General features: G+C 44.0%; 1 protein-coding gene across 4 annotated transcripts in view; it reads left to right on the forward strand.

The window, feature by feature from the left end:
* Positions 1-20,023, forward strand: part of SLC35B3 (solute carrier family 35 member B3) — a 320,376-nt gene extending 300,353 nt beyond the window's left edge. For all 4 annotated transcript variants that reach the window (XM_085607241.1, XM_085607242.1, XM_085607243.1 and 1 more), the window contains 2 exons: positions 13,582-13,651; positions 19,260-20,023. In XM_085607241.1, the coding sequence (XP_085463367.1) occupies positions 13,582-13,651; positions 19,260-19,410 (221 nt within the window). In that variant the 3' untranslated portion in view covers positions 19,411-20,023. The remainder of the gene's footprint in view (positions 1-13,581; positions 13,652-19,259) is intronic.
* Positions 20,024-24,084: the final 4,061 nt, after the last annotated feature.

Consider the following 24,084-nt stretch of genomic DNA (forward strand, 5'->3'; position numbering starts at 1 on the left):
ACATTGGCAGTTGCAAAGGATTCTGAAAACGGTGTGCAAAAATTATAGAAGTGGTGTTTAGGGATAGTAACAAACAGGCACATGCATCAAGAAAAGCTTTTGCGAGTCCTTAATTGCCAGTCCCCTACCCACGACAAGGGCCACTTGCTTGACCCTGTTTTCACCAACTGCCTCAACCTTTCGGTCGGCACTATCACACATCTCCCCTGGACCGACCACTTCCTCATCTCCCTTAACTGGAAGACTCACAAAGTCACTCCCCCCACTCCTATACCACGTAAAATGAGGAATTGGTCCAAGCTTCCACTGGAACAATGGTCCAATCTTCTATCTGCCACAAGACCATCCTTATCCCAAGACCCCATACCGGACAACAGCAAAATCCACAATTGGATCGAGGACTCCATCGACTCCGTTCTCCCCATGAGGAGAACTATTCTAAAAAGAGCGAGAGTAACCGCTCCGTGGTACTCAGAGGAGCTTAGGAAGAAAAAACAGCAATGCAGACAATTGGAAAGAAAATGGCGCATGGGATACGACCCCGTCGAAAAAATTAGGTACAGAGAAGCCATCAGGACCTATAAACTGGAAATCAACACAGCCCAATCCACTTACTATGGAGATAAGATTATGTCCGCTAAGTCTAAACCAAAAGAAATCTATCAAATAGTTAAAAGCCTGTCTAAGATCTCCGCCCCGGCCGTCCCAGCCGAAAACCCCATCGATAGATGCAATGAGTTAGCTGATTTTTTTTACCAAAAAATAAATAAAATCTATTCTTCATTCTCAACTCCTGCATCTGAACCCACAGCCACTGAACCTTGCTCCTCTACGCAGAATGAATCCCCCGTGCAAGCAACGCTAAACAAATTCCCACTAATGGACTCAGACTCACTCCAATCCCTGGCCTCACAAATAAAGTCTGGCTCCCCCCGCGATCCTGCACCCCCCCTTACAATGAACATGGTTAGCCAAGTCATCCTCCCCACTATTTTGGAACTCCTCAACAGCTCAATACTTAAGGGCGTAGTGCCCCCAACCTGGAAACAGGCGATGGTGAGAGCATTACTCAAGAAACCGACCCTCAATCCGAAGGACCCAAATAACTATCGTCCCATCTCCCTGCTACCTTGGATAGCCAAAATTTTGGAGAAACATATCAATATTCACCTCACTAAATTCCTGGAAGAGAACCGGTTACTGGATTCTACCCAGAACGGATTCCGTCCCAAACACAGTACAGAAACTGCTCTCTTAGCCGTGACGGAGGAATCCAGAAGGATTCTGGACCAAGGGGGATCAGTGGCAGTGGTCCTCCTCGACCTAAGCGCGGCGTTCGACACTGTCTGCCACAAAACCCTGCTCGGCCGGCTATCTCATCTGGGACTAGCCGGGGCCGCCCTTGACTGGTTAAGTTCCTTTTTGAGCGGAAGGACTTTCAGGTCTTTGACGGCGACTCCTGCTCCACTAGTAAATCCCTGGATTGTTGGGTACCCCAGGGCTCTTCCCTAAGCCCCACGCTGTTCAATGTGTATATGAGACCGCTGGCTGGGGTTGTCCGCCAACATGGTATTACAATCATTTCATATGCGGACGACACCCAGCTGGTGGTCTCCCTCGCACAGAAGAACAGCGGGTCCCCCCGAGATAACCTAGCGGCCTGCATGGAAGAGGTTAGGAAATGGATGACAGCATCCTCACTAAAATTAAATGGGGATAAAACCGAGGTCATGCTCCTCGACCCCCCTACCCTCACTGCCTTTGACCGGCTATGGCCTCCTAGTTTAGGCCCACCACCTACCCCGAAAGAGTACATCAAAAGCCTGGGAGTGTGGCTTGACAAATCACTCACTCTGAATACCCAGGCTACCAAAACTTCAGCAACATGTTTTGGTATCATTCGTATGCTGAGAAAAATTCAGCCCCTCCTACCCTTTGAAGCTAAACAGGTGGTCATTCAGGGCCTCATCCAGTCCCGGATAGACTTCAATAATGCTCTCTATTTGGGAGCCCCTGAGTACGTGCTGCTAAAACTACAGCGAATTCAGAACTGTGCGGCACGTACTCTACTTAAGATACCGAGAAAAGAATCTGCCAAAATGGGAATTCGATCACTACATTGGCTCCCGGTGAGGGAAAGAATAAAATACAAAACCCTATGCATATCCCATCAAGCATTTCACAGAGCAAACCCGGAGATCAATCACTCTCTTCTCACTCCCTACCTCCCCGGGAAACTGCTGCGCTCAACTTATGCCTTTCTAGCCACAGTACCCAGAATTAAGAGGTCAAGAGCAGGAGGCAGAACCTTCACCTTCAATGCCGCCAAACTATGGAATTCTCTTCCCCTATCCCTCAGATCCAATCCTAGCCTCCCTTCCTTCCGCAAGGAATTTAAAACTTTCCTGTTCAGAAACTAATTCCACTCCTTTCTCCCTCAACTACTCCCTCAGTGAATCAGTTTTTCTACTCAGCGCTTGGACGCCTTGGGGCAGCAGCCGCGCTCTATAAATCCCCTTTCATTTCATTTCATTTCATTCATTTCATTTCATTTCATTTCAAAAGCCTATGCATGTAGGAATCGCTATTAAAATAGCGGTTCCTAAACATTCCTTAATTGTGACTCGCAAATTGCGAGTCGCAATTAAGGAATGCCTTCCCATTCATTCTTATGGGCCTACAGGCCCATAGGAATAAATTGGAGATTGCATGCGCAGTTTGCGAGTACCAATAGGACACCCTGTTGCACCCCTGAAATTGCTCTGTGCACACATGTTGCGCACACACATGCCCCAAGGGCATGTGTGTGTGTGTAACCTACAACTTTAAAAAATGCACTTCAGTGCATTTTTCAAAGTTTTTGCAAATTACCATCAAGTTCAACTTCATGGTAATTTGCGCCCCCTAGTAGCGAAATCGCTATTTTACAGTGGTTCTTGCATTGCATTTAAGGAATCGCAATTGCAATTCCTTAAATGCAATCGCAATTTGATAAATCGCAATTAATTGCATATTCTCAATTTGCGAGTGCCTTGAACCTTGATGCATCGCAAATGCCTTTTTTGCGGGCGCAAACGGATGATATTTGCGAATCGCACCGTTTGCGCTCGCAAAAATGGTTGATGCATGTGCCTGATAGAGAGGTAAGGTTTCATGGGATGTTCCCACAGTTTGTAAAAATGTTATTGAGTGTGCAGTTCGAGAAAATAAGGAAAAATGCTTGCAGTAGTCAGGCCCTTAAAAAGCAAGAAAAATATTTCAGCTAAATGAAAATTCGAGCGGATCATTGAAATATTAATTTCCAATTAGCAAGCGTGCTTATTACGATTTCTTCATTCAAATTTGAATCGAATGCATTTCTCATATACCCATTAAAACGTTCACGACGATCAATTATTGCTGGATAGCTTTATTAATTAAGACACATTTTATTATTAAAAACCGGAATCATGCATATAGATCGTGTTTATCCGGAAAATCTCTGGTGATTTTGTACCTGACTTGGGTATGCCTAGAACAAATGGACCCAGGACTGGTCCTGAAACCATTCTGCGCTGGGAAATAAATTCAGCGCAAGGTTCTCGGTCTCTACCAGGTGCCCCACTCCTTGCTTTTCACTCTTCTTGCCTCAGAAATAGGTTCCTAGTCTGTTGCTATTCGAAAGCAATTTCTTCAGTGTCATGTAACTTATTTTTGTAACAACGAGAGATTGGTGTACCCATGTGGCATTTGCAAATGGTAAGATTCTTAAGATGTGTGCATCTTCTAAAAACAGCGTCCATTACTCCTTTTCATAAATGTGATGAGGAGAAAGAGAGAGTCGAAATTCCTCTCAGCTGAGTTTATCTTAGTTGTCTACTTAGTGCTGAACACTCACGATGAGAAAAAGAACACTAAACTGACTTGCGACTGCTTTGCTCCTCAATCCCCCAAACTTACCATTTCTTCATCAGTACTAAGTTTCTCAGGGGGTATCTAAGGAGAGCAAGAGCCAACATAGCTTATTGATATTGACTTATATTGAATTACTTAACTTATTACTGCAGTTTTGCAGTTTCTAAGTGGCCTCAAATAACTAATGTTGCTATCACCCAATGTGGTTATGCTCAATTTATCAAGTTTGTGTAGGAACTGCCCATGACTGGATTTGAAATCGTAATAAATTAGTTTATTTTAACATTATTTCTTATGGGGTTCTGTTTTGAGTCCCTGCCTCCATTATTTTCTTTGGGATGGTGTTGCAGTACCTGTGAGTGGTTATGTGAGGTGCTGCCCTCACTCGAAGGCTTGCTTATAGTACATTTACAATTGTTTTATGGCCTTTAGCACTGTAGTAACTTTAGAAGTGTAGTAACTCTAGAAGTGTAGTTTTTGAATAGCACTTGGCTTATTTTTTAGTGAGTGGGTGTTTGTATTTGCATGTCTCTCCCTAGACCTCCTCCTTACCCTTCCATGAATCCCTCCTTAATCCTTCCTAAGCCCCACCTATTTTGTTCTATGTATTCCCCATTCTCTCAGGACAGCATGAGGCCCTTCTCACTTTCACTACTACGATCTCCTCAGAGAAAAGATAGGCAAGGTGAAGTTGGATATTTAAACCTGTGTGTTTGTGAGTAGCATTTTGTCTTACATTAGTAGTACGGCTATAGTACTACTAAACGCAGTACAAGGGCATGTTCTGACTATGCCCCATAGTGTTTTAGGATGCATTAGTTCACAAAGGGCTGATGTGTCCTGGCCTAACTTTTTTAATTGAGGCCAGTAGTCTGGGTGAATATTTCCCCTTTGGGGTTTTCTTTTTTTTTTTTAACAAATCAAAATATTGAGTAATATTACGTGCATATGTTTTGCATTAATAGTTATGAACTTTGGAACGTGAGCGTCTGGGAGATACTTTGTGATCACTAGCAGTATACCTATTGTTATGCTTACCCATATCTGTTCACAAGCATCTTTATATTTGAATGAAAAACATTTCCAAAATGGAGCTGCTGTCTTGTGATGTTATCTCCTAAATATGTACTGATTTACCTGCTTATCTGTTTCCCTCTATCGCTGTCAGCATTACCTCATATACTTAGGAAACCATAGGTCGCAGGTTATATATAGTACATAAAGAAGTAAGCACTTTAAATGTAACGGTTTCTTTGGGAATGTCTGGTAAGGTAGATTTTGAGTTCGAGTTGTGTCTTTATCTCTAATGTTTTCTAAGGTTTTGAAAATATGCTCTCTTAAAATAAGCCACTAATTGTAACTATCTTCGGGTTTGATAGTTGTTTACTTATTCCTGGTTCCTGTATCATCGATAGCAATGCACAAGCCTTCATTGGCTTAGCTGGTTAATTCAGCAGCACCATGCCATTACTTTTCATTAGTCGCAGCAAAGAGAATCTCATGTTCTTGACTGGATCTAACGCATGGCATTTGGTCTCTTAGCCTGGAGCAATGCTGTTTCCGACAGCGAGGGTGACCCCACTGCCGTTGGTACAATCTCCAACCATGGTAGGTTCTCAGGGCCATGTAGCCAGTAGTTGATACATTGTCTAGATGCAACATAATAGTAGGGTTCAAAGTCAGGGGCATCTAGGGTCACCATTCATATCGAAAGATAAGCATGTTTCAGCTACTTCCCTGCAGAAGCTAGCCTGACCATCAAGTTTTTAAGCCTTTGAAAGAATGCTCTTGTTGGAGTGATCGGGTTTTAAGAAATAACTATAACCGTTTGGGTTTACATTAACTTCCTGATTATAGTAACTCTATTCTCTAGAGATAGTGGAAGTTATTGCCATTTCTTGTATTTCTTTTAAGTTTTTGATATTTATACCCCATAATTTTCATGCATAATTATTGCCCTGTCCATATATGCTTTAGAAAGACTTTTTGGGGAGGCAAATAGCCAGATTTGCAGAATCAGACCATTTGCAAACTCATAAAGGCACTTCCAAATGTACAAGCTCCAAATTGCAATTCAGTAACCTGTTACCAAATTGCAATTTGGGCTTGCAAATCGGTAATTGAAAGGGGTGTGTTTAGGGCGTCCCTTCCAAATACCAATTCGCATTGATATGTGTAAATGTTTTGCAACTGAAATGCAGTTGCAAAACATTTACACTTTACCGCCAACTTAAAGATGGTGGTCACCCATTCGCAAATGGTACGAAGTCCCCAAGGAACCCTTCCCCTTTGAGATTGGTTGAAAATATGTTTTTCAAGAACAGGCAGTGGTCCAAGGGATCACTGTCTACTTTTTCTTTTTAAACGCAGCCTGTTTTTCATTAAGGAAAACTGGCTGCGTTGAATAAAAAAAGATTGCTTTATTTAAAAACAATCACAGACATGGCAGAGTATCATAGTGGTCATTTATATTCATGAGGTAGGTCTATTTGCGACCTCCTACACATCGCTAAATAAAACTCAATGAGTTTCATACATTAGGAATAGCGATTTCCTAATTGTGATTTGCAAAAAATTGCAGTTCGGAGATCGGATCTGAGTTCGGAGATCGGATCCGGACATCTAGCCCTCTATGACCTGGTACTTCACCTACTCCCCAGTCCATCGTAAGAGAAACTCCATTGCGAGTCGTGTCATACTTTCTGTTAATGGTAACATCAGAGACTTTGTCCCGTTAATCTATAACCTGTAAATGCCACAGAATCTCATGAGCAAAATAGCATCCACCTCCAGTTTTAGAAGTCTACTTTCCTGCTTATTAGATTTTCACCCCTAGGCGTGCACAGCTGTTTATTCGGGTCACTCAGTGCCTCTGCGTGGGCGGATGGATGAGGGGGTCTGACTGCTTCAGTAACTCAAAATAACACTTTCTGTAAACTAGGTCCTTTTATTGAGGCTGAGGCGAAGGCACCCAGCACTTGCGCAACTTCTGCATGAGTCATCACTGATCTGCGACATCAGGAATTGGGTCAGGTTCTGGACTCTGGCAGCGTAACCTGTATGTCGCAGCTCTACAGCGTCCACCTGTTGTGCACGAATCTGACGCATTTTAGTGTAAAACGTGTATTTTGGATAAGCTCAGGGCACGGATAAGGTTTGCGCCTTGCCCATGCCACACAGACAAGGGACGACCAAAGGTGCCATGGCCGAGCACCTCCATACCCATTGACTTAGCCTATCCCAGCCAGCCTCCAGTCTCCCTCTGTCTATCTGTTTGACACAGCATCTTTGCCTGGGTCTGAACAGAGAGACTTTGCCATGACCAAACAGAAAATAGGGTCTTAAGTCGTTGTGCTGCAGCAAGCATACGAATAATTCTGCATCTGTACAACTCATCCTCCTGTCCTATTCTACACCTCAGATTAGGTATGGTATGTGTCAGATCATATATGCAGTGCTGTGTCCTGTATACACGTGGCGTTGTTTACCCTTGGTGCATATATCTGCACTGATGCAATAGCTCTCCTTGAATAAACACTCATGTGTGAAACGTTAAGGATTTTTATATAGTGCCTCATACCATACTTACTGATCTCAGAATGATGAAAGGATGAAAGGATGAGCGGCCTCGCAAGGATTATGCTAGGTGTCAATGGCAAGTGTGTAAATCTCCGAACCATCTTCACCTCTGAATGAATTAAATGCTTACTGCTTATAGTTTCTGTAATATCCAAGACAGAAGTTCAAATCTTGGCAAGATCATGTCAGCTTTCCATCCTTGCCAGGTTGGTAAATTAATTATCATTAAATTGGCTAACAGAGCTTAAAAGTGCAGGAAGAAGCACTGTAGAAAAGCAAGTTATTGTTTGTTATTGGACCACGTGTGTCCTTTGGTGCTTCTAAGTCTTTATGAGCAGATGTTCAATGTGCAGATATGCATGCCGCCATTTTGAACACCTGGTATAGTGTGCCACATATGCATATGATGCTGTTGCGTCTGGTGACTGTGCTTTAACAGGAGTATTTGTAGAGCTGGTGTCTCTACATATTATATTGAAATGTGTTCAATGATACAAATATCCTTGACTTCTTCAGTATATAAACGTTGATTGATTACCTGTAATTCTAAAAGTTCGTAAAAAGTCTGAAATTAAAACAGGGACAAGGCACACAGGGAAAATATCGTTTTCTAGGGGACATGAAGAAAAGCAGGGGAGATTTTGTCCTGGCCTTACAGAAGAAGAAAACGTTAATGGAATTTGTAGCAAAAGTAAGTTAGTGGTGATGTAATGCATATTAAGCTGAACCAGAGAACAGCATTATATTAGTAGTCTGAGGGAGTCATTTAGAATTTGACAGAGTGAGAGGACTGCAGTAAATGATCAGTGCGTCCATTCTGCCAAACTTGTGGTTTCCTTCGCCATGATTACATTCAAGAGGTATGCACTGGGTTTATGGAGGCGCTGATGGCTCTGCTGTTGAAAACCTGAGTTGATGGCTGTCCACCACAATGTTCTCAGATCATAGTGGCAGTCTTCCCACCCCAACAGTTGTTAGATTTCTCTTCCCGGGCCCACCATGTGAAGCACTAGCCTCCAGAAGTGGAAGGAAACTCTCTGCTCATGAAGCTGTTGTTTTTTTAGTTTTCTTAACAATAAACTCACACTTTTGGAGTTTAGTCTTGAAAAATAAAACACTTTGCAAAGCGGGTGCATTAAGCATGGTGCTTACAGTGGTGGCTCCAATGAAGACCGAGAGATCTTTGCCACGCTGACGAGGATCTCTAAGTATGGTGTGCGGTCCTGTACCAAGATGGCGGAGGCAGCAATTTCCGCTGGTCTGGTGGACCTCCCATCGTACTGTAAACGACCCTTTAAGTATTTATTCACATTTTTACAAAGGTGCAACACTGCATGTAGAAGGCTTCACATATTGTTTCTTTCTGCATTATATACTGTGAAGTGGATCATTCTATCCTATGTCTGGTACTTTCCGAAATATGGTGCATATTTGGGAATATGTGAATGAAGAGTGGAGAATGTTTGCCAGGACTAGTCTACACATTCATGCCAAAACATCATTGCGCCACTGAGCTTCAAATTTTAAGGTCATCATACCATAAATTAGGTAGAGCAGCCTTTGAAGGTGCATAGAAAGAGGCCTGCAGTCAAAAATTGAATCACGCATGTCCTGTACATGCACATATCCGCTCACTGGTCAACTTATGGGCCTCCCTTTTCCTTCCACCTAAAATACTTGACAAGAGCAATGCACTGGCGCACGTGAAAATGCACACACGGTAACATGTTGAAAAACACTATTCTCTGATCCAACAGGGAAATGGTTCACCTCAGATACAATGAGCATATTTCTCCTACCTTTATCAGTGTGTTGTCTTCCGCACATGCACTTTCCATCGGTGTTTGACCTCTGTGTGATTCTTAGACAAAGTGGGACATTTTCCTGTTTCTTCTGAGAGAATGAGAGAATTAAGTGATGAAGAGACTTCATGGTAGGAAAATGGATCACTTAAAAAATTAGCCAACTTTGAACTACTAGGCTTTATGGGATAGAGGTGTGGTTGTCACATTTAGTTTACATAAGAAACTCAATTGCCTCAGATGATGTTATTTAGAAATCAGTTAAGGGTGAGCCTTCTTTAACCATTTTCACATAAAATACATATTCCTCAGTTGTTGTGCACAATGGTGTTTTGAGTTAAAATGTAATAGTTCTGCTACAGTTCAAGGATAATAATTTTAAACCTTTGTCAATAGCTTTATTTTGTTGAATGTCTTTCAGGCGATTAGATGACTCAATGTTACATTACCTACACAAGGCATATCCTGCCCTCCTGAGCTCTGATTCAGAACATTCCGGTCTAGGACTCGACTTATGTTTTTTAATTTCATTGAACAAGCTGGATGTGTTACCCAGACTGCAGAGTGGCACACCAATTTAATTGCTTGCTACTGACATCTTAAGTGATACAGAAGTTACATGTTTGAACCCTGCCAAGACCAACTTAGTTGTCTTCCAAGTGGAGCAACACTAGTACTAAAAGTATAGGGTGAGGTTGTCTGAATTCCCACGATGAGAAGTCTGAAGTGAGAGATCTTAAAATTTTAAATTCAGAGAGGAGTTCTGAAGGTTGGCAGGGCATCTGCCTGATGGTAGAGTTGTTGAGGAGGGATTTTGCTGGGGTCGTAGCAGCTGAGAGTGGGATGTTCTTGGAACCTTCAGAGGACAGTTGTATAATGGTGACCCTGTTGGCTCACTTGCCTTGATCATTTTATCGAATTGGTGTTGCTTGTAGGCTGCCAGGGCCAATGGCTGTAATCATTTTAATGTTGGTCTGTGTGGCATTGATGTTATGGGTCTTGCTAATGAGATGTTGTTCCTGCCCCTTTGCTTTTGAAATGTGGTGATCTTTGATGGTTGCAGAAAGCTTGAGGGGTGTGATTGTGCATTTCAAGTTGCATAACTATGTAATGAATGACGAAGTGTGGGGTATTTGGCACTGGAGATCCTTTGTGTGCAGTGGAGACCTTTTGACCTCCTGCTGGTAGATTTGTAGATCATGTTGAGTAATTGGAACTGAGGTCTGTCATGTTGGTAGAATTCGTCCATAAGTCTTGTAGTGCAGTGATTTTTGTCTTTATCTTCTTTGGCTATTTGTTGAGCTAACGGGTCTTAGGTTGATCACTACACTGCATTGATATCTTTAAGGAACTGATTCCGTCAAAGCCTTTAGGAAATGATTTGTAAATCTTTTCCATTTCTGTCATTCGGTCAAGAGGTGAAAAGACTGAGAGATGAGCAGTAAGTAGCAGAAGGGTGAGTTAGTTCCTATGTAGTTCATTTTGTTTGTCGCCATGTTGTAGCAGTTGTTCTTATGGGGCGTTTGACCATGAAGGAGATGATGTGGTAGTAGCTTCAAATTATGTGGTGGTTTCCTCCTATTGTGATGAGTCTAGGAAGAGAGCATATTGCTTTCAGGTTATAGCCAGCTGCATTCACAGGTTCAGAGATGAGCTAAAAAAAGCAGAGATATTTAGGTTGCACATGAGAGTTCCTAGTCGGGCATGTTTGGGCAGTTGAACAAGATGTTCAGGTCACCTAAGGTGCTGCGATTGTCACTGTATTGTCTTTGATGGCATCCAGGGAGGCATCTGTAAATACTGTGTTGTTCAGCAGGAGTGAGTAAGGGAAGGTAGGTATGGTGAAGAGCTGATTATACTCGGTTGGGGCAAAGACATTAAAGTTTGTGTTTGTTAGGAGTTCTAGAGGATGACTGACTGCTAGCCCTCCTGTGGTTCTTCAGGGTAAATTCGGGAAAGGATTCCATATTCATGAAATATGAAGGATTGCAAAAAGTACAAAGGTATGCTGTTCCTAAAGAGGCAGTTAAAGATTGTGAAAAAGTATAAGTCAGGAGGAGGTTCCTCCTTCAGGAAAGAGACCCTCACACATCCGGCAAACTAGCTGTCATATATCGTCAGCAGGTGGCCCAGATGTCAAGTATCATCATCAGGTCTGCTCCGAATCGGGGCGGCGCTGCGATCCCCGATCGGCGACCTTAGAGGCGCCTTTTAGTGGAGATCTTTTTTCCATTCATTGCCGGTTGGTGAGTGCAAGTGGGGGCCCTATTGTGATGTGTGTGTGAGACTAAGTGTGTTAAAACTAAGTAGTGGAGATCCTAAATACCAAATTTTAATGAAAGAGGTCCCACTCTTAATTAAAAACAATAGCATGCGTAATCTTACAGTGAGGGTGTCTGAGTTACGCTCTAGTGAAAGTGGTCAACATGTTTCTTGCGTTGTTCAAGTTGGCCGCAATTCTTCAGGACCAGAAAGTTCACACACTTATTGGTAGTGGTAGCAACTGATACTTACCACTGATACAGCACCCTAATAAGTGGTTACTTAAAGATATAAAATTGATACGCCCTGGTATCCCGGGTCTCTGGTGTCAGCGAGCAGGCGCTGGGAAAACACTGAATAGTGCAGTGTTGGCAGTCCGCGACTACGAATGCCTTGGTTCCTAACCTCTGTCCACGCCAGCTCGGATTGCCTCATGGAGGAATTGTGGATGTGTTAGTTCATAACCAGGTAAGGGAAAGGAATGGAAGACACCCTGTTATTAGAAGTGGAAGAAAATGTGTTTCTGACAATGGAAAATATTCAGTTCCCTGTGTCACAAGCAGTAATAGTCACTCCAACATGATGTGTAATTCTGTGTTGGGCAGAGAACACAATGATGAGTATGTTAAATAATTTTGCATGTCAAGTACTCGAATGTTTGTGTGGCATCCTGGGCAAAGTGACATCTTGGCTACAGCATCATAATGGAATGCTGAGGTTGGTCGAAATCCCTTTGGTGGTGCAGTAGAAGAAAAGGAAATGGCCCATTAAGGTCTTTTATTCTATCGAATTGAGATATTGAAGTATTTTCAAACTCCGTGCTAAAAGAGTCTGCGGACATGAAAGCGTTTTCCATCATGTGTGACACTTTCGACAAGTCTTGAAGTTTTATGCAACAGCATGTTGATTTCTATCCCATTAAAAGTATGTCTTCAGAAGTATCAGTAGTCTAAGTGCTGAACATAAAGGAAAAGCATGCTTGAAAAACATGCTGGACTGTATTTTGTCATGAGGAATGTAATATCTGTTTATTTACTTTTACTGTCTTTGGTATGTGTATGCTAACACTGGGATTACAACGTGCTAATGGGGGCAGACTAGAGTGTGTTAGGTAATGATGTGAGAAGCTTTTCTTCTAGCTAATAATGTTCATACTGGCACTGATTTTGATGGGTGAAAAGGGGGCTCACACTATTCAGCCAATCCAGTTTCTATTTATTTTGCACAGGTATTAGTGACCACGAATTGAGTACTAGCATAGATATACTTTATTGTTCACGGGGCAGAGTTGATGTTTACCAATTGCAAAGATTCCTGTTCATATCTACCTATTTTAAATGAATCAATGAGCACACTTGGTATTGCGAAGACGGCAACCTCAACGAGGTTGCCCAGTGCTGTGATCTACCAGGTAACAAGCATGGGGATCTGGATTAGACAAATATGTAAGTAGAGGCGAAGAGCCAAGTTTGGATGGCTCTCCAAAAAGCAGAGTGAGAAGTAGTTCCAAAACTTAAATGAACACCCCCCTCTGACACGCCTGAGTCAAGGCACCTTGGGAAGTGCAACATTAACATTCTGTTGAGGAAAAATCCCTAACCTCCACCAATAAAGTTATGTTTAATTATATCCGGTTTTCTGGCATTCTGAATCCATTGCACTATAAAATCTACTGTTTGGCATTGATATTCCCAAGAGTTCCTTGATGGGGTACAAAATTAAACTTGTAAAGTTGTATTGATTTCTATCCCGTTCCTGCAAGTGCGAATGGTCCAACATCAGTTGTGATGCTCCATTTGTGACTATCATTGAAATAGGGGATAAATAGGGGATTTGGAGATTCAATCTGGAGGGATTACTTTCATTGTTTTTATAATAGAGGGCCAGATCCCCAGAAAAAATACTTCTGGTTAAGGCCCTATTTCTGAATGAAAATGCTTCCCAATAAACACCATCTGTGACCCTGAGTCAGTTCAGTCTGTGACAAGTGCATAAATAATATGGATTTGTAATGTCATTTTTAATCTATTTGTTCCCTCTGCAGTAACAACGGGACGAAAGGCTATGACGATTGTACTTTCTTTCTTGTTCTTTGCAAAGCCATTCACTTTCCAGTAAGTATAAACTTCTACGGTAAACTAATAAGTTTAAGTTTATTTTTGGTATGATTTTGTGATAAACATCACAAGTTGTTTTTCTGTTGGGGGCTGAGACTAATGTTTATCATCAAAATACCCTTCCAAGAATAAGAAAAATAGTAAAATCTAAATGTATTTGCAGGGCCGTGAATCTCTGCGCTCAAGTGTTTGCTGTTAGTGATGGTTCGGATTTTCATCAGCTCTCGGAAGTCAAATTATGTTATAACTGACATAAAAGAAAATACAGCATTCAGAATAGCCTACAAAGTCTATCATACGTTCAAAGCAAAAATAGGCAATATGCAAGCAAAATAATGCAAGGCAATTATTGTTTCAACATACCAGAGTTTCTGCCCTCAAACAGTGGCGCATATAATGCTGAAATCATAAATTCTGTGAATATTTTTATACAGCTTTTTCTTCATACAAGTGAATAGAAACAAGAGCACGTGATCGGAACTGATACTAAGGAATGAGCAGGGGTCAGGATCGTCTCATGAGAAAGAATGTGAGAAGACCTTGACAAACTGATGGTGAAGGCATAGACGAGCGCTGGCCCTCAGGAGAAAATGACTTACTGCACAGCGCAGAAAATGCGCATTTGCACAACACCAAATAAAATATCAGCGGTGCATCAGAAATGTGTGTAGCTTAGCAGTCATACTAGGCCTTTGGTGATTCGCAGGCTCGCATAATAACGACATAACCATTCGGTAATAAAGCATAAAAGTGCATGGTAAGGTATTCTTACCCATTTGCATTTTTGCAGTACTTTTAATGGTGGTAAGGCACAGAAACAAATAATTGCAATTCCTCAACTAACCACCACATTGTGGGCAAGAAACCCAACCCTACTGTCAGTGCTTGGTTCTTTTCATATGTAACAAAATATCACACCCAACAAAAATGTTAGGCATGTATGTGTTAGTTATAATAGTCTCATGTCCTCAAAGCCTGTTTGAACTACGTCCAAACCAACCACACTGATCTTTGACTAACACATTGCGTAAACACAGGAGCAACAACAGAGGGGTTTGTGTCCCTCCACAAATGACAATAAACCATTTACCTATATATAACCGTGAAAGTAGAGGATGATGGGTCTTGTGGATTGCGTGATTATTAACACAGAACAGGACTGCATGAATTCCATCATAGAGGCGACAGACTCAAACTATCCGACTGTCTTCAGGAAGTTTAGAATAGGGCAGGTAGGAAGACCTGCACGAAAAACATACTGTAACATTTCTGAGCGCTCTGTTCCATTTATCAGTTGCATCACAAGTTAACTTGAAAACCTTACTTTTGGTTCCCCAAACACGGATATTTGGCATTTAGGGAAAGCATCTTACACCCTCCTGTCTATCCGGTGTAGAGCAAATATCCTTAATGTTGTGATAAATTAATACATGCTTTCAACTGGAATTAGCAATTTGTCTAAATGTGCGATCTCCATTACTAATTCCTCATTAAATGACAATTTTGCACAAGTGGAGTAGCCTCAGAGCTGGCTAATCTATGTGAAAACATGATTTTTATTTGTTAAAACATGATTTTCAGTTTGAAATGAATGCACATTAAAACACGAAATAGTTCAGTAGGCTTTCAGCGTGCTTTTTCTCTTTAGATTAGCTCTTTAGTTTGCTTTTAACCTTAGATTTGGAGGCAGTCTCTATCCTTTCCTTCCATTCTCTTTGGCTGCGTCCCATTCTACTACTTCAGACTGTCTCTCTGACTCTTATATTTTGGAATGGTTCCCTCTCTTAAGCTCTGCACTGTGCCTCACACCCATGCCCGTGCAATGGGTGTGTTTTACATCTTCCAAGCTGTCATCTAGCACTAACCCACTGTGTAAACCGTGTTTTCAATCCCTCAGCTGTCTCCTGGTCACATTATCCAGGCTTTTTCTACTCTGATCCTTTTGCCTAATGTCTGGTTTTATCCCTTGAACAGTCTCATGCACTCATCCATATTTCTATCTCCTGCTGTCATTCACTGGGTAGTCTCATTCTCTGCCCAGTGTATTTTTTCTTTTTCCTACTATCGTCCCAGTACTGCCTCCTACTCTTTTCAATGATCCATGTCTCTCATTCTCGATTCATCTAGCTGTCTAGGCCAGTCTGTGACCCAACTAGTTTTATTGTGCCGCAGATTCACGCAAGCTTGTGGTGGAAATTTACCACTGACCTTTATTTTGTTTTAACTGAGATTACTCCAAACCAGGAGATGGTGGTGAGAAGACAGCTGCTTGGTTGGGTAACCTAGTTGCAGACTGCTAACGCCTTCAGCCCCGTGGCTCCTCTGATGCTGGTGCATACCATACTGAGAAGAGGTGAGGATGTGGATGCTGAGTTTACCCTCGAGCTTGATCGGAAGAGCGTCTGTCAATTTTGTTGAACTCAACTGCCCAGAGTCCCAGATCAACTTTGGATGTATGACTGACATGGTGAGAAGAAACGGTCGAGGAATGCGATTTGCAAACCTGCTTCAATTGAGCACTGCCTGCTGTGGGTGCAGGAGGAGTGTATACTGCAACCAAGTCTACATTTCTTGCTTATTTCGCCAACTGACAGCAGCTGCATATTGGATACTGTCTGACCTGCGAACATAGAGTGTGTCAGACCTATCATGCATATTGAAAATAAAGACTTGGATAAAATAACTGGTAGCGCTGGACCTAACATGCATAAACCTTGAGTGTGCCTGACCTAACAAGCATAGCAAAGACGAGCACGAAAATGAACAGTGCCTGACTGAGCTGATAGTCCAGCCTCAGATATTAGAGGCATGCTCTTTGAGGTCGTGGGCAGGAATAAAAAGAGTTTATTTGATGAGCAGTTTGAAAAGAAAACAAACATTGTTTAAGTGATGCCCAATTACCCATCAAACTGCTAGTAGAAACCACCTATAGTATGAATCTAATGTGATAATCCAACAGGACTTCCCATCTACTGAATCATATTTGCTCTTATCCCCACAGCCTATCGAAAAATGGCACAAAAGACATCAAAGACGAATCACTGAAGGAAAATCCAGGGATGCTTATTGCAGAAAATTATCACTGCACAAAAAAAGAAAGATTAGGAGCTGGCCTCCTATTTTATACGTAAGACACACCCGTTTGGAAAAAAGCCCTCTTTCACGCCTTTCAGATCTTGAATAACTCCAAAATCTTCTGCAGAAGGAAACTCACAATCACCATTTCTTAAGTTTGAAATGTCCATATCAATCCACGAAAATGGTAAAAATATGAACCAAGCCTCCACTGCTAACCTTAATCTCCCTGACTCCCACTTCCAGATGGCTTCAACAGCAAGAATACACTCAACGGTGTGAATCCTCTGGTCACACTATCCATAGAGGGCACTATAATCAATGTAAGCTGCAGTTAGCAAATATGTCACTCCTGGGCTGTGATTTTGCAAGGACAGTCAGCATGTTGCCCAGAAATATCACCGGATGTCTTGTATCAGGCACAGTTATGCAGGGAAGCCACAGATATGTTACGAGTTCACCAATATGTTCACATTAATCCCCATTTTCATAGACCCTTTTGCTAGGCCATCATTATACCAGGAATAGCCGCAGTTCTTTCCAGAATGCACAAATACCTCAAGGATGGTCACTGTTTTTAGCTACTGCCCCAGGCTACTTACAAACATGCATCCACGCACACACAGAGCAATACATACATACATAAGCCACCTACTCCAAACTTAGCTTATGACCTAGTGGCAGTCCCCCACCATACCGTAAGCTATATTTGCACATGCTTGTAGTTCCAGAGCTCCCACTTTGCAGTAGAAGGAGCAAGCAGTAGCGGTGGTAATTAACAGCTTCTGCTTGTCATGAACTTCAGCTCAGTTAGAAGCTTGGGTACGGATGGGGGCGGACTGTTCTTCTCTACTTGATCCCATCCCCATTTTATCCCGGCTTCTGATGGGTAATGAGCTAGATGATGGAAAGGCCCGACTGAATCTGCGTTAGATCACTCTCTTCATATGTGTATGCGCCTGTCTGAGAGGAGTACTGCTCTGAATGTGTCCACACGTGTAGAGGAGCCTTGCTGCACTTCTGAAATTTTACAGCTGCAGTATGTAAATATAGTCTGGTGAAATAGTTTTCATGTAATATGTTGAGCTAGTAATTGGTGAGGAGATCTGTTGGTGAAGCAGCACCCTGGCATCCTCAGTCGATCAGTCTTCGTTGCTCCTTACAAGCACTTGAGTAGAGACTGTAATTGCTTAGTTAACTAACTCCAGAAAAAGTGTTTTTAATGTTAAGCAGCTAATAGACTTAATGTGGAAACATAGGGTCTGATTTAGAGTTTGGTGGATGAGTTACTCCCTCACAACCGTGACGAATATCCCGTCCGCTATATTACAAGTGCCATAGGATATAGTGGACTCGTAATACAGCGAATGGGATATCCGTCACATTTGTGAAGGAGTGACTTGGTCCACCAAGCTCTAAATTTGGCCCATAATTCTTACTTGCCAAAATTCCATAGAGAGACCCAAGCGGTGGCAGGAATTTTAAGTCATCCGGAGGGAGCTACTGAATATGTAGATAGAGACCTCATACTGACACCCTTCCAGACTGTGAGTGATGTATTGAGTGTAAGTCCATATGTTTGCGCAAGTGAGGCGATTAAGACTGGACATTTGCCAGGCTGCTATGTGAGCATCCCTGCATTTGTTGACTGTGCACTACTGCCTTGACATTCAAGATGGAAGAAAGGACCATGTTTCCCTCTTGGTTCTGCAGGATGTTTTGGTATGAACCACTCCCTATACTCTCCACCTTTTGGCAGATTCTCCTTGGGTATCTTTTCTGAAGGTGAGTAATATGCAATTTGAAGTACCCATCAGACAAACAAATTACTTGCCTTATATAACACTGGTTCTGGTGGAAACTCTAACTGCAGATTCCACACCACTCCCCATCCTCCTATATAAGTTGACTGAACTCATCTATGTGTTAAAAAGGTCCCAAGTTAGTTTGGGCACACTGCCACCTCCAGAGTGTCATGATGATCCACGTCTGAGGGCACGAAAGAGCACAAGACAAAACCTACCTGTGCCCTGAAGCAATTGCAGTTAACAAATCAGATCCAGTTTGCCACAGGCCATTGTTCTAAAGGTGAAGAATCTGCAGTTAGATAGAATATCCACCAGAAAGAGATTTCAAAGATAGGTAACATGTTTATCCGATCCAGGCACACCTGTGCACTCAAAAAGAATGTCTGTCACGCCTAACTTAAATACAGGAGGGGTATGACAAATATAGCACTGTCTCCATACCCTGTCAGTCCACCCACAAAACATCCCACGGGCTGCATCCATCTATCGGGCGCCAAGGGGAATAGTGTAGGGTGTGTTTAAATGTACATAGGGCTTACTACCCCTGATGAGGCATTGACTGTAATTTAGTAATTCACTCCAAAACAGTTGGAGATTAAAAGCAGCCCATTGGCTTTGTTCTGTTTATGTTTTAAAAATTGAATTTAAAATCTAATTCCTTAATTTCCATTAGCTGGCTCATGTCTGTATAATAATTCTTAATTCTCTTTTCTTCTTTGCAGATACCTGTGGGCCGGTTTATTGGTTCTGCTGGGTATATTTCTAAATGTTTATAGTAAGAACATGGATAAAATGAAGCTGCCCTCGTTGACTGGACTATGGAGGTACAAACGCACAGAAAGAAAGTCAAGGACGTTGTCAGAAACAGTATAGGACGTGGTCTTCATCGAATCGATACTGACATTTACATAATTATATTTTTTGATCGATTATCTACGGATTGCTCATCTAGAGGAAAACATAGTGAAACCAAAGCAAATGAAGGCCCACTGTTTGGAATTGGCAGTGTATTAGCAATTTTGAAGTGATGGTCATCTTTTTCACCAACACTGGAACTTGCGGGCATTTTTCAAAACACCAAAAAGGGAGCTTGATGGACACACAGAACATTCCACCCCTTGAAACCTGCAACCACTCTGGCAGTGTTATCATTGGAAGTTGAAAAAAAAATCTTAACATCTGCATTTTATTCCGAATTGTCTTTCGTTGCACTCCATTGCGTGAGAGGAACTACAAAAGATTATGGTGAACTTTTTTTTTAATGAAAACGGGTCATCGGTTATGATGGAACAAATTTATTTTTTACATTACAAATGATTTGTGCTATATCTTTTATTGTAAATAATTGTCTGCCCATTTATATAAAAAGCATTGTTCAAGTGCTGACTTAATTTAGGTTGGTATAATTTGAACGGTTATGTTTTCATTGGCAATCGGTTTAATCGTGGGACTTACTTGAATTAAAGACATAACTTATTGAAAGGTGCACCGTATGTCCACAGGCTATTTATTATAAAAGGAAGTTGCAATTAATTGCATGCATTGTATCCGTTCAATGTACAGAGATCTGTCTATCAACTCTATGTTCACAAGAAGCTATGATTAAAAGATAACCAATGCTGTTGACGTATAGAGCTTTGATGCTGTTGAACTACACAAAGCTTTGTACCTGGGGCGCAACAACTGCCCCAACAGCCCCTGTGGCGCAGGTGAGCTCCCAACAATTTAGGGGGGCCATAACACTTCAGGGAGGCCCTCAGACGTTAAGGGGGGGGGGCATTCAGCCCAATGCCAAAAAATATCTCTGAGAAATGAGACTCAGGCCCCTTATAACATTCTGCTGGGGGCCCAACATTTAGCATTTTGAGTGACTGCACCAGCTTGCAGTAGGGGTGGGTAAGGAATCCATGGGCGCCCCTTTGTCCTCAGTGTGCCCGGCACCTGTGCAGAGCCAAAGATATTCCCTTAATTGCATGAGGCCAAACCCCCATACAAATGAGGGAATTGCCCTCTCAAGATAGTGCTGGCACAACATATGTGCCAGTGCTTTCATTATTATAGAAGTGGCCGCACAAATGTCTGCAGCCCCTTCTATAAGTGCCCTGTGGGGGTACACAAAGGCACTTTGGGTATTATGGCCTCTGGTTAAATCAGATGTTATGTCTTTCCAACCTTGTATGCCTTTGCATATATCACCACTTTTACCTGGCGAAATCTACATAGGAAACATTTTGAATGTGCATTAATCCCGAGCTACTTGGAATACTACTGTTATGTGTCTATTCATAATGAGGGCCTTAAAGATCTAGGCCGCCATGGGGAAGAAGCTATGAAGTAGGCACTGTGGTTTTGTTTTTAATACCTTTAATTCAATCACAAACTTTGTTTGGTACCTTTTTTCTATTTAATTGGAAGTATTGTTTTTTTCCTATTATACAAGTATCTCATTTTGCCTCAAGTAGAGAAGAGAATTGGTGGTAAGTGGTGGTTATGTGCTGCCTGTCATTTAAGCAGGCGACATCCATTGTTATTTTTGCATTATTATTTCCAAAAATATGATTGGGTGAAAATGAACATGAAGCACCATCTCCTGCCCCAAAGCTTGCAAAATCAGCTGGGATCCTCGTTTCTTAAGAAAATTAGGAAACAATTAGGAGAAGCCACTCTCAATGAGCCTGCATCCTAGTTAGAAGTTTCTTTTTATTCCTCAGCAGAATTCTTTTTTTTTTTTTTTTTTTGAAACCGTTTATTGCAGTTTATAGAGGTTACAGGTATGGGCCTACAACCACCCGGCCGGCCGCTAGAGCATCAAAAGCATATTACATACATACAGCAAAAAATTTTCTCAGCGGTGCACAGTAGGAAAACAGGAGTGATCAATGGTGCAGGTCTCCTAGCTCCATGCCCACATTACGGTTCCGTTTTCTTAATACAAAACAACATAAACAAACCACAACCGCAAGGCAACCCTCGATCCAAGTGACAACTCGTGCTCCATAAGTGGGGGATCCACACCAGCAGCAAAATTCTGAAGAGGGGGACGGGAGTAGATCAGGGACTGGGGGACCGCGCGCCCGCGGCCGAGGGAGGGGCGCCATCTAGGGAGACGGAGCCGGCGAGGCCGCCGGTAGCAGCGGCGGCTCACAAATACCCCCGCGGTAGGCGTTCCAGGGGCCCCAGAGTTTCATCCACGCCCCAGGCTTACCCCTCGCCACATACACCACCTTTTCACGAAACATACACCAATCCATATGCTCTTTCCAGGCCGACACCGCAGGGGGCCTCTGGGATCCCCACAACTGGGCAATATCACGCTTGGCTATCATGTATCCCAGAGTCACCCACCGCGCCTGCGGGACCGAGTAGTCATTTGGTTCCCAGACATTCAGCAAGCATCTCCTCGCTTCAGGCAGCAGCGTGACACGCGTAACCATTCGTAGAACCTCATGCACACCACGCCAGAATCGCTCCACCTTCGGGCACTCCCACAGTATATGCATGAAAGTCGCCAACGCACCACAGCCACGCTTACACATTCCATCACCGGCAAAACCCATACGTAAAAGCCTTGGCCCCGTCACGTAGACCCGGTGAAGGATCTTGAGCTGGACGAAACGAAGGCGAGCCGGGATGGCCACCTCTTTCGGAGAGGCCACCGCGGAAATCCAATCCTCGTCGTCCAGCTCCAGCCCGTCGGCAACCCAAGCCTCGCGGAGACTGGTCAGCAGACACGATCTATCGTTAATCAATTTTTTGTATATGAGGGAGATCGTGCTGTCCGGGACATGGCCATCTAGCACTCTGTCCTCCAGGGGGGAAGACTCCGGAATGGATGCAACATCCGGGAAGACGGAGCCCAGCGCATGGCGGACCTGCAGGTACCGAAAGTACTCACTGCCCTGCAGCTGAAACTCCGCCTGCAGCGTCTCAAAAGTTTTGAATCCCCCCCTCGTCCAGAGATCTCCCACCGTGCTGATTCCGATCGTGTCCCACTTCTCGAAGCCCTTCGACGTCCACAGGGAGCCCAACCTCTCAGATGCATACAGCGGAGACGCTCGGGTCAAACGGTCCTTCCACCCCATAGCTGCATTAGCCGCGTGCCAGACACGCACCATGACACGCGTCGGTCCCGTCAAACGGGAGTCGGGCGCGCCAGAGTAGAGCGCTCGATTATAATCGCCACCGGGCAGAAGCGTCCTGTCCATCTCGAATGCCGGGTTCAAGGCGGGCCCGTAAAGGCCATGATTAATTGCAGCTAGTTGGGAGGCCCAGTAATACCGTTTGATGTCCGGGAGGGCGACCCCTCCGTCGTACCACGGGAGCGTCAATTTAGCCAGAGCAATACGCGGCCTCCCGTCCCAGAACAGGCGCCGCTGGAGGCCCTCCACCTCGCGAAAGTAGCGTGCCGGGACCAAGTCCATGGTATTCTGGAGGGCGTAGAGGAAGCGCGGCAGGGACATCATTTTAAATAAGGCCGCTCGGCCGAGCGGCGAGAGCGGCAGACGCCGCCAGCGCACCACGTCCTCCCTCAGACGCTGGAGGGGGGGCAGCAAGTTCCGCTCATAGCGGGCCTCCGGGTCGAGAGTGATATATATACCCAGGTACCGGAAACCCTGGGAGGCAATCTGAATCGGGCAGTCCCGTGGCAGGACCGGGGCCTCCCCGGAGAGCACATAGACACAGGATTTCGCCCAGTTGATGACCAGGCCTGAGTTGCGACCGAAGGAGCGCAGAACATCAACCAGGACGATCAGTGACTTGCGCGGGGAGGCGAGATACAAAAGGATATCGTCAGCATAGAGAGACACACGGTCCTCATGCTCTGGGGTCCAGCGGAGACCACGGATAGAAGGGTGCCACCGCAGCCACTCCGCCAGGGGCTCCATGGCCAGGGCGAACAGGAGAGGGGACAGGGGACAACCCTGTCGCGTGCCCCGCCCCAGCGCGAACGGGGCAGATACTCGCCCATTCACCACCACCTGCGCCAACGGGCCCGAATATAGCAATTTGACCCAGCTGACGAAACCCGGGCCGAACCCAAACTTCGCCAGCATCGCCCAAATATATGGCCATTCGAGCGTATCAAACGCCATGGTGGCGTCCAAGGACGCCAAGATGGCCGGCTCCCGCACAAATGGGACACGCGCGAGCACCCCGTGCAAGCGCCGCAGATTAAGCGCCGTGTTGCGGTGCGGTATAAAGCCCGATTGGTCCTGGTGGACCAAATCGCTCACCACGCCAACCAACCGGTTGGCCAACACCTTGGCGAGGATTTTGGGCTCCGCGTTCAAAAGCGAAATCGGCCTATAGGATGTGACCCGCTCACGGGGCTTCCCCTCCTTGTGGATCACCACAATTGTAGCCAGACGCTGCTCCGGCGGGAGGGAGCCCCGCGAGTGGGCCGCAAGGAACATCGCGCGCAGGTGGGGCGCCAGCACATCCGGGCGCAACTTGTATAGCTCAATGGGAATACCATTGGGGCCCATGGCCTTGCCGGATGCAACCGAACGAATAGCCAAGGCAATTTCGTCCGAGGTGGGAGGGGCG

The sequence above is a fragment of the Triturus cristatus genome, chromosome 5_2 (assembly GCF_964204655.1).
Source record: "Triturus cristatus chromosome 5_2, aTriCri1.1, whole genome shotgun sequence".
NCBI lineage: Eukaryota > Metazoa > Chordata > Amphibia > Caudata > Salamandridae > Triturus > Triturus cristatus.